The following is a 17,226-nucleotide window of genomic DNA, read 5'->3' as shown; positions in this document are numbered from 1 at the left end:
GTGCTTGGCTTCCACTGGGGGCAGAATCTTTTCTCTACAGGCTTTGGTGCCCCAGAGCCATGTCTAAAAGGCCATCAGATCACACCCCTCTCTGGTGTAACTGTCACCTCCTCTGCTTGGCAAGGCTTTTTCCGTTCAACACCCTCCACCCACTCCCTCCTGCTCCCAGCTGTTCCTGGATCAAGCCAGGCTCATGCCTCCTGCCTCTGACAGACCATTCTTGCCCCTTCTCTCCCCACTTAGCTCCTGGTGTGCATCCTTACAGAATTACTCTGCCCGAATCATACTTTGATGCGATGCTACTCTAAGAAACAGACACATGAAACCCATTTATTATATGGATCTAACGTTATTGATTAGGACACTCAGTCATTTTTTACAAAGACCCCTGGAGAAATTCTTGTCGCATCTTAGTGCCCAAAACAGCTATCCTCCTGAGAAATTGATTCTTTTGAGTTTATACATGTATCGAGGATGCAATTAACTGACCAGTTTTCCCTTTACGCATGGGCTCTCAGAAAGCTTCACACTCACCCTCAGTCCCGGACCCGGCAGCTATGTGGGTCATGTGATGTTGCATGCTCAGTGTCCACCATTGATTTGTCTTCCCTTTGCCCTACTTTTTACTTCTGCACTCTTGCTGTTTTATAAATCCCTATAAGCCACCTGCAAGCCTTTCTGGAACAAGGTTGGCCTAAATCAATACACTGATCAATACAAGTAAAAAACCTTCCTTGCAGGGCTGTAGTGAGGATTAAATGGAATAATGGTGGGGAGTTCAGCCCAGAGTTCCCTGCCAGGCTTGGCTGAAGGGCGAACTGCTAGCTGAGACAGAGACAGGCTGGTTAGATGAAGCCAGACACAACTGAAATGTAGTTATGGAGGAAAGGAGAGTCTGTGTCGCAGGCTTGAGATGCCTTCTTCAAGGAGAGAGTGAGCAGGGAGCGTGGGGTGTGATGGCGACACAGCTCCTTGAGACCGCAGGTGCTTGGGGCGGGTTAGGCGGCTGGGGGCAGGAGGGACTGGGGTTTTGAGAGAAGGGAGCTCAGGGATATCGGCTCACACTCTGTCTGGGGGGGCAGGGTTTTAGGGGCAGCTGTTCCCCCACTTTGCACACAGGAAACTAGGGCTCAGGAGGAAAAAGGGTAGACCCAGATTCAAAGCCAGGAAGTGGGGAGATGGGATTTGAACCAGCCTTTCCGAGGTCAGGGCCCCGTGCACTCTGCTTCGGCGCTTCTGTTTCATTCTCAGCCAGAAAAACTCAGGCCAAGGGGAGTAGTTCCCACAGCTTAGGGAATTCCCAGTGGGGAGCCCTGTGGGCTGAGTTCTTGGGGCTCAAGGTAAACCCTGAGGCTCATGGGTTGAATGGCTGAAAGGAAGGAAATGGTCAAAGCCCCATGGATCTAGCCCAAAAGGAGGGTCTGAGGTCTGCTGAATTGTCCAACATAGGGTCCTGAGTTGGGACCAGCAGCCCAGGCCACCAGAGATTGTCAGAGATTGGCTGCAGTGCATGGGGAGGCTCTGGGACCTGGCTGCTAGGTTCAGCTTCTGGAGCACTCCCCCTGCTCCCACCCCACCTCCATCAGCTTTTTTCCCTTAAAGAAGCTGCCTAACTTCTCTGAGCCTCCCTTTCCCACTTCCTGCAATGGGGATGGTGATCGTATTTGGCCCACACTGTGATGTGCTGGGTGGGGCAGGGGTTGGGGGCGGTTGTTATCCCCACTGTGGGAAGCAAAGGGGCATTTATAAAGTCTGCAGTGAGGATTGAGAGAGGGAGGAGAGGCAAGTGGACAGGAGCCTGAGGCCCAGTCCTGCCAGGGAAGGGGAGGCCGGTTTGCTAAGTCTATGCAGTGCCTTCTCTCTCACTTCAGGATGTTAATAAGGGGAAGGAGGTGAAGTCCTGGATGGTCTCTGCCCTCCATGCCTCAGGGCTAGGATGCAGGCCTGTGTTCCCTAAGTGGGCATGCTTAGTCCCCAGGTGGGCCCAGGCTTAGTAGCAGCCCTGGTCACCGCAGACCCCAAGACCACAGCACCTGGAGTCAGCTCCAGCCTGGAGTTCAGGACCTAGGTGGGCTCCCTACTGCTGGGTTACCTGGGATCCAGCTGTGCCTTCTTCTGGTGCTTCTGTTCCTGCTCAGTAAAACACAGAGAGAGCTATCAGAAGACTCTCTGCAGGTCTGGGGCAGCTGGGGGCTCTGTCGAGAAGCCCCTGCTCTTTCCTTTGCAGCCCTGGAGGATGCCTCGGGGCCAAGTTGACTCCCGCGGATCTGGCGTAAAGGGTTGGGGGCTGGTGGAGCCGGTCTCTGACCACTGCCCCAGGCTGCACCCTCCAGCTGCAAACCCTCTGCCCAGAAAAGGGACAGTGGTGGGGGCCTGAGCTCTGACTCGTCCACTCATTCATTCGACAAATGTTTGCCAGTGATCTTTGTGTGCTGAGCACTGTCCCACGTGCCAGGACACAGCTCTGTCTGGTCCGGGTAACGTCTGGCTCGCTTGACCTCCCTGGCTCTTCAGGGTGCTCTGGAGAAATGTTTCTGATTATTTTTTTCTCCCTCTGGCTTTGTCCTCACAGGGACCTAAGTGAGAACACCATCCAGGCCATCCCCAGAAAGGCTTTCCGTGGAGCTACAGATCTCAAAAATTTGTGAGTATAAGCCTGAGAGGGAAGGGGGCTTGGGGCTGCAGGGCCACCCCTGGCAGCATCCTGATGGGTCTTCCTGAGCCCAGGCAGCCAGGGAGCTGGTCTGGGCTCTGAGATGGCTCATGCCAGCATGGTTTTCTGGAACAATCTGGGGTGGAAGATGCCCAGATTGAAGGCATTTCATCAGCCTTGGGGGACCCAGTTAAAAGGAGTGTCATCAACAGTGGGATTCTTGTTCCATTGAAATGAACAGTCTCTGTGCCCTTGCCCTTCGGTGGGTGGGGAGAGTTGGGTTTGACTGTTCCCTTTTTTTTTTTGGCAGGTCTAAATTGTATAAGCTGTTGCAAGTCAGTTAATTTCACTCAGCCTCTATATATTGTTCTGCAAAATGGGGGCATCATATTTATGTCACAAGCTTGCTCTGAGTTTGAAATGAGACCTGGAGATGAATACACTCTGTTGAATGCTGTGTAAATGTAATGGTTTATTCCTATTATTCGTATTTATTCTAGTCCAAGCTTATAACTCCAGCCCAGCCCAGGTCTGACTGCTGTAGTGATAGCAAATGCCTGGCATGCTTGTCACCCTCCTCCTACGCCTGGTGCCTGTAGTAGACATTGGTAATCGATCACTGCATTCTTCCCCAAGGAGCCCAATCACAGCTTAAGTTTATCCTGGACACAACAGGCCAGGTAGCTGCCTTGAGTCGGTCTCTCTTAGCCCTCAGGCTGAAATCTGTTTGCCAGCTCTGGCTGCGACGGCTCTTACGATAGACTCTCATTTTACAGCTGCCAGCTCCCTCTAGGTGGTCTCTAAAGTGGAGGTGGTACCTGCTCCCCAGGAGATGTGCAAGGTTGAGTAGAGGAAAATAATATACCTCTTGCTTATACTTACTGTTTTAAAAATAAGAAAGACTTTAAGCTTTTATTAACGATTACCAATTGGATCGCTGTGTGTGTACTGGACAAACGATTGGGGTCAGGCCTCTGTGTTTGGAACTAGTGGAGTGCTGGGTGGAATGCTGGGTCATCCCTGCCATAGGTAATGTGCTGTCCTCTCTACCACGTTCCTTTGCTTCACAGACAGCTAGACAAGAACCAGATTGGCTGCATTGAGGAAGGAGCTTTCCGGGCTCTGCGGGGGTTAGAGGTGCTGTAAGTAAAGCCTAGGAAGGGCAGCAAAGGGAGGAGAGCAAGCTGACATAGGTCTCAGGGACCCAGCAGCTGCGCGGAAGGCGGGGGTACCTGGGAGGTGGGCTCTAGGCCAGGACTTGCTGCCCGCGGACAGAAGGGCTCGTGCTCGTGGGATCCTGCCTGTGGCAGTGTGATCCAGGCTTAAACTGCTTGTGATGAAGCCGCAGCGTGAGTGGCTGTGTCTCTCCAGAGTTTCTAACCCACAAGGCCGGAGTGGCTCCTCTTCCTCCCTCTGTCTGTGTGAGCCCCACGCTTTCTTCCAAGCCAGCCAGAGCCTGCACCCATCCTCCCCTCCTGGCTCCCCGTCCCCTTTCCTACCAGCCTCAGAGTTTATGGCGCAGCTGCCTCCTTGTCACTGTCCCAGCTCAGGATTTTCCTCTAAGGGTGGCTCTCTGGCATAACCCCTGGGGTCCAGCCCAGCGCTGGTCCCTTGAGGGTGAACCGTGAGCGCAATGTGAGAGAGAAGCCAGGTCCCCCCATTCCCACACAGCTTCCTGCTGGGCTGATATAAGTGACCTTGGTTCCCGCCTCCCCCACTCAGGACCCTGAACAACAACAACATCACCACCATCCCGGTGTCCAGCTTCAACCACATGCCCAAGCTGCGGACCTTGTGAGTCAGCCCGGGGCACCCGAGAGCACAGCGCCCAGCTGGGAAGGTGTTGGGGCTCGGGGTGGGGGTGGGGAGAGCTCGGCCTCCTCTGCGACCCCAGAGGTCACCCCAGGGCAGGGGCTGAGTGGAGCTGGGGAAGGGGGAGTGATCTAAAAGGGAAGGACGTTGAATGTCTTTTATGTTTGATGTTTCCCTTGGACAGCAGATAATTTGTTTTTGGGTTTGAAGGTGAGTTAAGTGATATGAGGGGAGGGTGTCTGTGAGCTCAGTGAGTGTGTCCTCACGGGGCACACTCTAGCCAAAGGGCTGCCCCCAGTGCCGGGAGAGGAGGGAGGCTTCCCCCTGCTCAAATAATCTCCAAGCTGGGGCCTGAGCTGCGAAGCTGGCTGGGTGTAGGCTGTACCCCGACCGAGTGGGCTTCACCCCCTACCCCTGCTGAGTGGAGGGGCTCCGCCTCAATGTTTCCAGGGGCTGGGGACCCAGGTTGGTTGTGAGCCTCCCTGTCCTCGCCCATCCCCTGCAGCCGCCTGCACTCCAACCACCTGTTCTGTGACTGCCACCTGGCCTGGCTCTCCCAGTGGCTGAGGCAGCGGCCAACCATCGGGCTCTTCACCCAGTGCTCGGGCCCCGCTGGCCTGCGCGGCCTCAACGTGGCCGAGGTCCAGAAGAGTGAGTTCAGCTGCTCAGGTGGGTGCCGGTCCTGCTGGGGCTCTCAGACCCCCATCCCGTGCCTCCTGCCCGCCTCCTGTTCCCGCCCAGGGCCTCCTGTCACCACGCATTCCCATCTGGGTCACCCAAGACGCCCTGTCCTCATCCGTGGACGCCTCTTGGACCACACGCCATCTGCTACACTCACCCACTCTCTCCTGTCCAGACTCACCGCCTCCTGTCCTCAGTCATTGCCTCCTGCCCTCAAGCATTGCCTTTGTCTCCACGCATCACCTCCCGCCTCCACTGCGTTTCCCCTCCGGTCCCCACCAGCAGTCCTTTCCTGTTGCCTGCCCCTTGTCCCTCTGCCCCATCTCTTCGACTCAATGCCTCGCTTTTGCTTCTGCCCAGTGCTGCCAGCCCTTTCCTCCCTCCCCTCCTCCAGCCCATCAACCCCCACCCCTCACTTCCTCCACTCCTTGCCCCCTCCTATTCCTGCCTCTCTCTTCCCTCATTGTGCTGCTTTGAAAAGTCACTGAATTGGACCTAAAGCCTCGGTTTGAGGCGAGATTGCTGGGAAAATCCCACGGACGGAGGAGCCTGGTGGGCTGCAGTCCACGGGGTCACCAAGAGTCGGACACGACTGAGCGACTTCTCTTTCACTTTTCACTTTCATGCATTGGAGAAGGAAATGGCAACCCACTCCAGTGTTCTTGCCTGGAGAATCCCAGGGACGGGGGAGCCTGGTGGGCTGCCGTCTACGGGGTCGCACAGAGTCGGACACGACTGAAGCGATTTAGCAGCAGCAGCAGACTCTAGAGCCTGTACCTCCATCTTCCACTGGGGGTCCTGTGAGGGCCTCCTTTCCGGCCACCTCGCCTCCTGTCTGGTCCTTCCAGTCTCCACACTGCAACCAGAAAAACCTAAAGGGACGGACAAATCTGGACTGGTTACTGTTGCTTCGTCCTAACCCGGCCTCCCGGTGCTCCTGGTAGAGGCCAAGCTGGCCTCCGGCTCCTCGAGGCTGGGTCAGACCATCTCTGCCTCCTCCATCTAGTGGCCTCCTCACTCTTCCGTCCCCGGGGGCTCATCTCCGCCCTTCCCGGGAGCAGGTGCCTCCCACCCTGGCCTCCTGGCAGGCTGCTCCCCTGCTGGGTACTCCCTCCCCGCCTTGCTGCCCCGCCTGGTCCTCACCCTGCAGAGCCCCAGATGGGACTTCTGTGGGCTGGTTGCAAGGTCCATGAGCACATGGGCGCCTGCGCCATATTCTCTGGTCATTTCTTAGTGCTTTGCTCACGCTCGACACAGAGACAGATGCTCAGGGAATGTTCACTGAGTAAGTGACCAGCTCACAGATTCATGACAGGGGATCAGATGCTGCCCATTTCTCCCGAGCCTGTGGACCCGAGCCCACCAGTCACACAGAGGTTGGCGTCCTGTCCTCAGCATGAAGCTGGGGATGGGGTGGGGTGGCTGTCTCCTCCTCCTCAGCACCGGTGCCCCTGTGCTCAGGGCTGCTGTGTGTGTGAGACACGACCCTGCAGCTCCGGGCTGGGGATGTGCGTGTGTTATGCAAAACACAGGGCTGAGAATAGCCAAGCAGTTTCTTTCCTGATATCCCAAAGTTGGAGATCACCCGCATGCCCACCAGCAAGAGACTGGATTAGCCAGTGATGGCAGAGCCATACAATAGACCACGACTCAGCAATGAAAAAGAAACAACTGTGGACTCATACAGTATAATCGGCGAATCTCAAAAATTTTACCTTGAGTGAAAAGAAACCAGATGTAAGAGAGCCTGCGGTCTGGTTTTGCTCAGGTCCACAGACAAGCAGAACAAATCTTTGGTGAGAGATCTCAGAACACTAGCTACCTTGGGGAAGGCACATGAGGGAAACTTCTTGAGTGATAGAAATATTCCATGTTGAGGGGGTGGTTCTGTGACTGTATCCATATGCAGGAATTGGATCAGTTCTACACTTAAGACGGTACACTCGATATAAGTGATATATCAGTATTAAAAAACATGGGCCCTTACATCAGACACTGGGCTTCACCCTGAATGCACCACTCATTAGCAGTGTCACTTGCACAGATTGATATCGAGGACTCCATTTTCTCACCTGGAAAGTGGCCACGATGATATCATGCTCTTTGCAGGGTTGTGCAGTAGGAGTCAATGAGATGTTACACGCACAACCCTTATCACAGCATGTGGTGCAGAGTATGCACGGGAAAAATATGGTCCTTCTTATATTCAAGCCAGAAGTGTCCACTGACTTGGACTAGAGCCCAGAGCTTCAGAACTGAGGCTAGGATTTCTTAGTGTGCAATTCACACCCTCACGCAGCAGAGTTAGGTGCAGAGTCAAGTTCAGCAAACATCAGGCGCTGTTTCCGCAGGCCAGGGGGAGGCAGGGCGCGCGCCCTCCTGCACCCTCTCCTCCGGCTCCTGTCCGGCCATGTGCGCCTGCAGCAACGGCATCGTGGATTGTCGTGGCAAAGGCCTGACCGCCATCCCTGCCAATCTGCCCGAGGCCATGACAGAGATGTGAGTACAGGCAGGGCCGGCCAGGCTCTGGTGGTCCAGGGAGGAGCCAGAGCAGGCACTACCCCAAGGCCCCTCTACACTTTGCCTCAGTTGGGCTGAGCTCTCTGCCCAAGGCTGGCACTCTGGAAGGTTGGGGAGGGGTGTCCCTCTGTGGTTCATCTGTCCAGCCCAGCTGGGCCAGTCTGTAGAATTGGTTTCTTAGTATTAACATCACACATGAGCCCCTTTCAGCCACACCAGCTTGGGATAATGGCACTCAAAACCAGCTCCTTTTCTCTGCTATAGCCCCCCTACTCCAGATGAGGATGGGAGCAGGGACTGATGGGTAAAGGGCCTGGTTTCAACAACAACTTGGATGGGGCGACCTGCCCTTGTCCTTCTTCTGTGTTTTCTCTCTGCAGCCGGCTGGAGCTCAACGGGATCAAGTCCATCCCCCCAGGGGCCTTCTCTCCCTACAGAAAGCTGCGGAGGATGTGAGTGCCTTCTGCTGTTTCCTGGGGGTCAGCATGGGGCAGAGCCCAGACCAAGCATGCCACTGCTCTGGGGCAGGTGCTGACTCTGCCTCCCATGGCTGTGCCCAGGCCAAGCCATCACCTGGCCTTCCTCCCAGGCTCATCTGTGACGTAGGGATGGTGGTGGTGCCACCTGCTTGAAGGGTTGTCATGAGGCCTAAAGAGGATGCTGAGTCCGAGTCTGGCACATGACCAGAACTGACTGTCATGCTCCCATTTCAGCTTGGGCACCAATAGGAGCAATTGAGGCTGTGAGGGGTGTGTGTTGGGTTGCCCCCCTGTGATGGATATGGCCCTTCTCTTTCCTAATGTCAAAGAAACTTCTGCCCTCCCATAGTAACTGGGAGGCAGGGGGCAGGCAGGGCTCGGTGGCCGTTGAGGGATTCAGCCACCCTCTCTCCTTTGCTTACCTTGTAGAGACTTGAGCAACAACCAGATCTCGGAGATTGCGCCTGATGCCTTCCAGGGCCTCCGGTCCCTGAACTCACTGTGAGTAGCAGTGCCAAGGCTCTGCAGTGGTCCAGGGCATCGCCCTAGGGCACCTCTGGTAGATGTGAGAGAAGGAACATGTCGCCACCCACCCAGCCTCAGTGGGTCTCCCTCTGGCTGCAGTACCCAGGGTTGTTGTGCTCAGCTTTCCCTTCCTCTTTGTGGACCATCTGCAGCTGGGAGGGGGAGGAGGGAATCAAGGGCTGAGTGCATGGAAAAGCTAGGCAGAGCTGTTGCCCCTGGCAACGGTGATGCTCTTCCTTTTGCAGTGGGGATTTTCCCAGCATTCTTTGTGGCAGTCATCTGACTCAGTCCAACCTTCATGTTGGCCCTGCCTCCACACAGAGGCCCAGCACTCTGTTCTCCTAAGCATTCCCTGGGTTAGGGAATGGCAGCAACCACCAGCTCTAGTTGTGAAATCTGCCACAGCTTATAACTTTTGTCCCAGACGTTCTCTGATCTCAGGCTGTGGTGGGTGATGGTGAAGACCGTGTTTCCTGCCTACCTGTTCCCTAACCCTGTCCAGTATTTCCCTTCCCTCAACAGTTTATTGGGGACCCATCAATCTACAAAACACTGTGTGGCATTGAAGATTAGTCTAGGAAATGTTGCTTCATCTTTCTTCTTCCAAGAACCCTTGCCTGCACTCCCCGGTTCACCTAGCCTCTCTCTCCCTGAGGTCCCATGGTACATTGTCTCCAGAGAGTGAACTCAGGGTGCCCTGTAGTGAAGCAAGCTCCCTGTTGATGGGGGTTGTTCATCACTCTTGGAAATGAGTATTTTAACCTGTTCCTTGGCAAAACTGGACACATGCTTGGCATTGATTTGGGGCCTGGGAAGTGGAACAGAATGGAACTCTGTCCAGGGTACTACAGGAGGCTGTCGGCCCAGTGCCTTCCCTGTGCACCCTCTTCTCTTGGAATAGGATCCAAGGTAGTGGGTGGGGTCATTGTGAGTCACACAAAGTGGTGCAGTGTGCAGCCTGCACAGCTGTACTTGACAGCCTGGTGGTGGGTCACTACCACTGGCTGAGATCAGATCCTGAAGATGGCTGCTAAAATGCAGGGTCTTCTTCAGAAAAGTGAATAAATCTCCTCCTAAATTGGAACATGACATCTAACCCATCTAAGTGGGTTCCTCTCAAGCCTCCTCACTATATAGAAACTTTCACGCTGAGGTCATGCAAAAAGATCCTCTTGATAATGTCCACCTTGCAGGCCCTGACCTGTCTCCCTGCCTCAATTCCCACCCATTCCATTCCCCACACAGCAGATGGAGGGAGCTTTCCAAATCAGATCATGTCTCAGAGGCCTCCTGGTGCTGGCTGGCTAAGATTCGAGCTACAGTGCACTTTGTTTCCTCCACCCAAACCATACTGAAGCTGTCTACTCGGGCCAGCCTGGAACCTGCTTAGCTCCCACTGTGCCCTCCTCCAAGAGAGATCTCAAAGAGAGAGCACACTGCTTCTACTCAGATGGAGTGTTTCCAGGAGTGCCTGGAGGGGTAGGAGGGTGCCTCCAGGTCTCCATGACACTTCCACTGTCTGTCTGACCTCATTTCTGCCTGTGTGTCTTTTTTGAACATTTGTATTTTTTTCTGAGTATATGTGTAATTCATGTTCCATGAAGGAAACTTTGTAAATTCTAAAGCATAAAACAACCCACTTGCAATTCTGCCACCAATTCAAAGCCCAGCTAACACTTTGGTCTGTTTCCTTCTTGTGATAGTATTTCATCTGTGCTGGAAAGTGTCGCTTGATGTTCTGGAGCTCATACCGCATGTGCTGTCTGGGATCCCAGTTTTTGCCTGTAATTCTCTGAAAAGATGCTTTTTCCTGCCCTTGGGATTTTCTTCTCTCTGAAAAATCTCCTTTCGGATCCCTAACCAGCTTAATTTCCCATGAACGTCCCTGGAAGGGCCCTTTTGCAGGCTTCCATGGGATCCGTGCGTGAGGGCAGAGAGTGAGTGAGGGAGTGCTCTCGAAATGGGGGTCACGGCTGCCACAGGTCACCTTTGTGCTGATTAGGGACCATGGCCCCTTCCCAGTGCACTTTACTGCCATCTACTGCCCGCTGTTAGGACACGCCTACACCGGTGGGACCAGTAGTGTGAAAGGCTTAGGGATGGTACCATTGTGTGGGCAGGGCTTGGAGAGCTGTGCGGGGCAGTCCTCTAACTCTCCCTTTCCACTGCCTTCTTTCCAGGGTCCTCTATGGGAACAAGATCACAGACCTCCCCCGGGGCGTGTTTGGAGGCCTGTTCACCCTACAGCTCCTGTAAGGACCTAAATGCGAGTGACCTTGGGTGGGACCGATAGAGGGGTGCAGTATTCCTCCAGCCTCTCAGCCTGGCCCTTTTGGCCTCTTTGGGGTGTGGGACTCACTGGAGGCAAGGAGCTTGGGGGACGGCAGGCCTGGCAGGGCTGTGAGGGGCCAGAGAGATGGATTCAGAGCTGATCGCAGGATGCCTGAGTGGAGAGGTCCCTGAGATGCAGCCTGTGTTCCTGAATGCTCACTGTTGCTGGGGATGGAGTTGTCTCCTGTGGGGGACACCCAGACCCTGGCCAGGCTCTCTGAACCATGAGCGTTCAGGCAAGGTTCTCTCCCAGGACCCGAGACGCGCAGAAGCCAGACACTCCCTCTCAGCTGCCTGGGAAACCCAGCAGAAGGGAAGGCGGAGGATCCCCCAAATGCCTCTGGGAGGCAGCCGGGCAATGTGCTCGCAGCTGTCCCAGAATCCCATGGGGCAGGCACCTCTAGCAGTTCCTTGAAAGAGAGACACTTGGGACTGAATGGTCCCTGTGCATAGAGAAGGCAGCCGGAGTCCTCAGCTCCTCTGCATGGAGTGGACATCCAGAGGGCCAGATCCCCTGCGCCTGCGGCTGTGGACTCCTTCCTGACCTAACGCATAGTCGGTGCCTAGGAAGGAGCCCAAGATGCAAGGTGTCCACTTCTGTAGCCCTCCCCTCACCACCTGCCTGGCTCTGCCCACAGGCTCCTGAATGCCAACAAGATCAACTGCATCCGGCTCGACGCCTTCCAGGATCTGCAGAACCTCTCACTGCTCTCCCTGTATGACAACAAGATCCAGAGTCTTGCTAAGGGCACCTTCACCTCCCTGCGGGCCATCCAGACCCTGTGAGTGCCCTCTTGCCCCTCCCGCACCCCAGCAGGTGGATCTCAGGGAGATAACAGCCTCTAGGTCCAGGCAGGTATTCAAATTCCAGCTATGCCTCTTATTGGCTGTGTGGCCCTAAGCAAGTTAGTTAGCTTCTCTGGGGCTCAGTTTACTCATTCATAAAATGAGAACATTATCTTCACAGGGATGTTATGAGATAAAAAGGGATGTTTGTACAGAGCTTAGCTCATTGCAAATGCTTCTTAAATGTTGGCTACAAGTTTTATTATTATTACTATCCGTTGATTCTAAGACATGCGTTGTCTCCACAGTAACAGCTGTGGAATTGGATTGCATATTATACTTGATGGCTTATTTAATTGGCAGCATTTTGTTCTTTCTTGATGATACGTAAAATATTAATATTAGTACAACTTGCAATTGATAATGTCTTAAGTGAAAGACAGTGGCAGCAGTGATAATTATAAATTAAAGTTAGAGAGCAGAAATTCTAAGAGTTAGCTTTAATCTTTTATTATGGAAAATTAAAAGTATTTAAAAGTAGCACAGCAGACCTCCCAGTGCTTGTCTCCCAGCTTTAACTCACAGCCAGTCAATCTTGCTTCATCTATATGTCTCTCCTTTCATGCCTCCCAGACATCATTTATCATCAACACAAAATTCATACATATTTATAAAAGTCAAGAACTCTAAAAACACACAACACTCTTGTTATATCTAAAAAGACAACAATTCTTTAAAATCATCAACTATCTAATTAATGTTCAAATTTCCAAATGTCTCCTACATATTATACAATTTTAAAAATAATTTGTTTCTGTCAGGATGTATATAAGGCCTATACATGCCCCGTTGGTGGAAGGGTAAATGGGTATGTCCATGGTGGAGAACAGTATGGCGGTTTCTCAAAAAGCTAAAAATAGAACTACCATATCACTCAGCAGTTCGACTCTGGGTGTATATCCAAAAGAACCAAAAACACTAATGCAATACGTTACACCCCGATGTTCATAGCAGCACTATTTATAATACCCAAGATATGGAAGCAACCTAAGTGTCCAAGAGAACATGAATGGCTAAAGCAGATATGCTATAAACACAATGGAATACTACTCAGCCACAAAAAAAGAATGAAATTTTACCGTTTGCAGCAACCACAGGTGTACTTAAAGAGCACTATCCTAAGTGAAATAAGTCAGAGAAGGACAAATATTTTGTGATATCACATACATGTGGAAACTAAAGAACACAACAAATTAGTTGTTATAATGAACAAGGAGCAGGCTCACAGATACAGAGAACAAACTAATGGTTACCACCGGGGGCAGAGGGGAGGGGAAACGCAGGGATAGGGGAGAGGGAGGCACAAACTGAGGATGCCAACACAGGGAATATAGCCAATATTTTGTGGCAACTATGGAAAGTAACATTTAAGAACTGTATAAAAATAAAATTTTAAATAAAGAGCATTTAAAAATCCTCTCCCTTATAAATAAATAAATAAGGTCTATGCGAGATAATTGACTGATATTTGTTGGTGTACCGCTTCAATTGTTTCTAACCTATAGGTATCCTCTCCATCTCCTTTTCCCTTGCATTTGTTTTTTGAAGACACGGCTTTTCTGGATTTGTAGAGTTCCCCACAGTCTGGACTTGCTGACTTCATCCCCTACGGTGCCATTTCACATGTTTCTCTGTTCTGTGTCTGCAAATAGAAAGTTTCATCTCGGAGCTTGCATCAGGCTCGGCTGCTTTTTCTTTTTCTGGCAAGATGACCTCATTGTATTGTGTACTTTCATCAGGAGGCTCACGATATCTGATTTTCTTTCTTTTTTAATAAACACCGCCACTGATTTCAGTTTCTAGACCCACTCTTTTATTAGGGGTCCTGAAGTGGTTATATGATAATTTTAACATTCTTTCTCCATTTGAAAATGCCGGTGCAGTTGTGCCTTTACAAAAAGTCCTTATCTTTTAGGTGGAACGCTTCTGTACAGGGAAACTTCTACTCTTTGGTTAGACTCAGGCACTGCATTCCACATCTTTAGCTGTGAGCCTGCAGCTTGACTTGGCGTGCTGACCCATGGGTCCTTGATGTGTGCCTGCTGGGCACTTATTCATATTACCACAGCCGCTGTTGTCGTTCTCACCCCCGCCACTGTTCACCCCCTGGGCAGTGCTCTCCATCAGCTAAGATCTGCATGGAGGCTGGGAAACAGACCAAGCAGAAGACACAGCTCCTGCTCCCTGGGGATCCTGCATGTCAGCAAGGATGTCGGCCACAAACACAGACTCATTAGAGCCCCGGCACCCGCCTGCAGCCCACTCCTGCTAATTAACTTATGTATAGCCAGGGAGAGAGGGAAGGAACACTGTGAGGAAATCTTGCCAAGCACGTGAAATTAGAGGTCATGGAGAGACATGGGCAAGACGGGTTATTTTACGAAGCTGGCAGAACATCCGAGAGCAATGCAGTAAGGAGATTTCAGGGCTGGGGACCCATGCACGGGAAAGGCTTGCAGATAGGGAATGGGGCTGAGGATCTCCTGTGAAGTGCTGTCTCGCTTTCAAGGTGGAAGTGTTTCATCAAATAGATTGTGCTTCCGGGAAGTGGATTCTGTCTGTGTCCATTTACCTGGCTGGATTTCAAGGGGGCTTCTGCCCTCCTGGACACCGTACCTGAGATCTTGGCCACTGCCACGAAGGCACAGAGCTGGAGCAGGGTGTTAGAAGAGGAAGGTCTCCCATAGGTAGAGGTGATAGTAGTATTAATATTGATCACATTACTGATAATTAATCACTGTTTATTAATCACCCCTGGCCACCCCAGGCCACTATTCTTTGTGTGTATTATCTTAACACAATAACCTATGGAGTAGGTGCCTTACTTCTAAGAAACTGAGGCAGAGATAGACCAACCCAAGGTCACCTAACACCTAGTAGAGCAGGCATTTGTCTTTGGGTATCTCTTCACCAGCACTGAGAAATTAGGTAGCTTGCCCCCAGATTGTGCTTTTTCCCTAAGAATGTGTGTGTTAGTCGCTCAATCATGTCTGACTCTTTGTGACCCCGGAGACTGTAGCCCCCCAGGCTCCTCTGTCCATGGAGTTCTCGAGGCAAGAATACTGGAGTGGGTAGCCATTCTCTTCTCCAGAGGATCTTCCCAACCCAGGGATCGAACCTGTATCTTTACCGTCTCATTATTTAAGGCTGTAAAACAAAACTGAACTTCCACGAACAACTATTACATATTAACAACCGAAGTACAGTTCAGAACAAGAGTGAAAGAAATGCAAACCCAAGGTACAATCAGATAGTCTTATTATAGCCTTGGTTAGTTAAACCCTTGGCAGAGTCTTATGTCAGAACCAAGCAGATTTAAGCTCACCAAATCTTGCTGGATTTGTCAATAGCGCTGATATCTGCGGCTGAGGGCCCTGTGTCACAGTATTAACTTTGTAGTTTTACTTGCCCCAAGAGATTAAAAAAAAATTTTTTTTTAAAGCTTGGATGAGGTATAACTTACATACCATAAAATTGGCCTGTTCTGGGTGTACAGTCTAATGATTTTTTAGTAAATTTACAGTAGTTCAACTATCACTACAATTCAATTTTAAAACATTTCCATTACCCCCCCAAATCCCTTGTGCCCATTTGCAATCAATTCCTATTTCCAGCCCATCCCCAGGCAATCACTAATCTAATTTCTGTCTCATAGATTTGCCTTTTCTGGATAGTTCACAAAAATGGACTCATATGATATATCATCTTTTGTGATTGGATTCTTTTGCTTCAGTTCAGTTCAGTCGCTCAGTCATGTCTGACTCCTTGCAACCCCATGAATCGCAGCACGCCAGGCCTCCCTGTCCATCACCAACTCCCGGAGTTCACTCAAACTCACATCCATCAAGAGAGTGATGCCATCCAGCCATCTCATCCTCTGTCGTCCTCTTCTCCTCCTGCCCCCAATCCCTCTCAGCATCAGAGTCTTTTCCAATGAGTCAACTCTTCGAATCAGGTGGCCAAAGTACTGGAGTTTCAGCTTCAGCATCATTCCCTCCAAAGAACACCCAGGACTGATCTCCTTTAGGATGGACTGATTGGATCTCCTTGCAGTCTAAGGGACTCGCAAGAGTCTTCTCCAACACCATAGTTCAAAAGCATCAATTCTTTGGTGCTCAGCTTTCTTAACAGTCCAACTCTTACATCCATACATGATCACTGGGAAAACCATAGCCACTGGAAAAACCAGGCCATTTTGAATAATGCTGCTGTGAATATGCTATCTAGGTTGGTCATAACTTTCCTCCCAAAGAGTAAGCATCTTTTAATTTCATGGCTGCAGTCACCATCTGCAGTGATTTTGGAGCCCCCCAAAATAAAGTCTGACACTCTTTCCACTGTTTCCCCATCTATTTGCCATGAAGTGATGGGACCAGATGCCATGATCTTAGTTTTCTGAATGTTGAGCTTTAAGCCAACTTTTTCACTCTCCTCTTTCACTTTCATCAAGAGGCTTTTTAGTTCCTCTTCACTTTCTGCCATAAGGGTGGTATCATCTGAATATCTGAGGTTATTGATATTTCTCCTGGCAATCTTGATTCCAGCCTGTGCTTCTTCCAGCCCAGCATTTCTCATGATGTACTCTGCATATAAGTTAAATAAGCGGGTGACAATATACAGCCTTGACGTACTCCTTTTCCTATTTGGAACCAGCCTGTTGTTCCATGTCCAGTTCTAACTGTTGCTTCCTGACCTGCATAGCATAATGTTTTTGAGGTTCCTTCATATTTTAAGCATATATTAGTACTTGTTCCTTTTTGTTGCCAAATAATTTTCCATTTATGCACATTCTGTTTTTCCTTCCCAGTTTATGGACATCTGGGTCATTTCCACTTTGGGGTCATTTTGAATAATGCTGCTGTGAATATTTGCTCACACATCTTTGTGAAGACAGAAGGTTTCATTTCTCTTGGAATTTCTGGATGGCGTGGGAAATTTATGTTTAACTTTTGAAGAAACTGCCACTGTTTTCCAAAGTGGCTATACATATTTTCCATTCCCACCAGCAATGTTATGAAGGTTCCCATTTCTCTACATCCTTGCCCACACTTGGTATTGATTTTCTTTATGATTATAGCCATTCTAGTAGGTGTGAAATGGTAGTTCATTGTGGGTTTAATTTGACTAATGATATTGAGTGTCTGCCCCAAAGATTTTCAGTTGTGACAGCTTAATGCATAATCCAAGAAAGAGACCAGGAATCAGTTTTCCCCTGTATCTTCTACTTTCAGAAATGTCCATGAAAAGAACTGTTGGGCAGCTTGTGCAGCCTATTTCTGGGTGTGCCTTCAACAAGATTGTTTTTTCCCAAACACGCTTTTATCCTCTTGAGCATTTTCTTTCCCCAGCTGCCCTCTCTTTACACCTGCTAAAAATTTG

At 50.8% G+C, this 17,226-nt stretch overlaps 1 protein-coding gene across 3 annotated transcripts in view; it reads left to right on the top strand.

Annotated features, from left to right (window-relative positions):
• Positions 1 to 17,226, top strand: part of SLIT1 (slit guidance ligand 1) — a 170,029-nt gene that overhangs the window by 108,258 nt on the left and 44,545 nt on the right. For 2 of the 3 annotated variants that reach the window (XM_069568051.1, XM_069568053.1), the window contains 9 exons: positions 2,573 to 2,644; positions 3,724 to 3,795; positions 4,376 to 4,447; positions 4,971 to 5,134; positions 7,498 to 7,645; positions 8,047 to 8,118; positions 8,575 to 8,646; positions 10,851 to 10,922; positions 11,640 to 11,783. In XM_069568051.1, the coding sequence (XP_069424152.1) occupies positions 2,573 to 2,644; positions 3,724 to 3,795; positions 4,376 to 4,447; positions 4,971 to 5,134; positions 7,498 to 7,645; positions 8,047 to 8,118; positions 8,575 to 8,646; positions 10,851 to 10,922; positions 11,640 to 11,783 (888 nt within the window). The remainder of the gene's footprint in view (positions 1 to 2,572; positions 2,645 to 3,723; positions 3,796 to 4,375; positions 4,448 to 4,970; positions 5,135 to 7,497; positions 7,646 to 8,046; positions 8,119 to 8,574; positions 8,647 to 10,850; positions 10,923 to 11,639; positions 11,784 to 17,226) is intronic. The other variant, XM_069568052.1, reaches the window with a different exon arrangement.

This window comes from Ovis canadensis, chromosome 22, assembly GCF_042477335.2.
Source record: "Ovis canadensis isolate MfBH-ARS-UI-01 breed Bighorn chromosome 22, ARS-UI_OviCan_v2, whole genome shotgun sequence".
Taxonomy (NCBI): Eukaryota; Metazoa; Chordata; class Mammalia; order Artiodactyla; family Bovidae; genus Ovis; species Ovis canadensis.
This window is presented reverse-complemented; position numbering and strand designations above follow the sequence as displayed.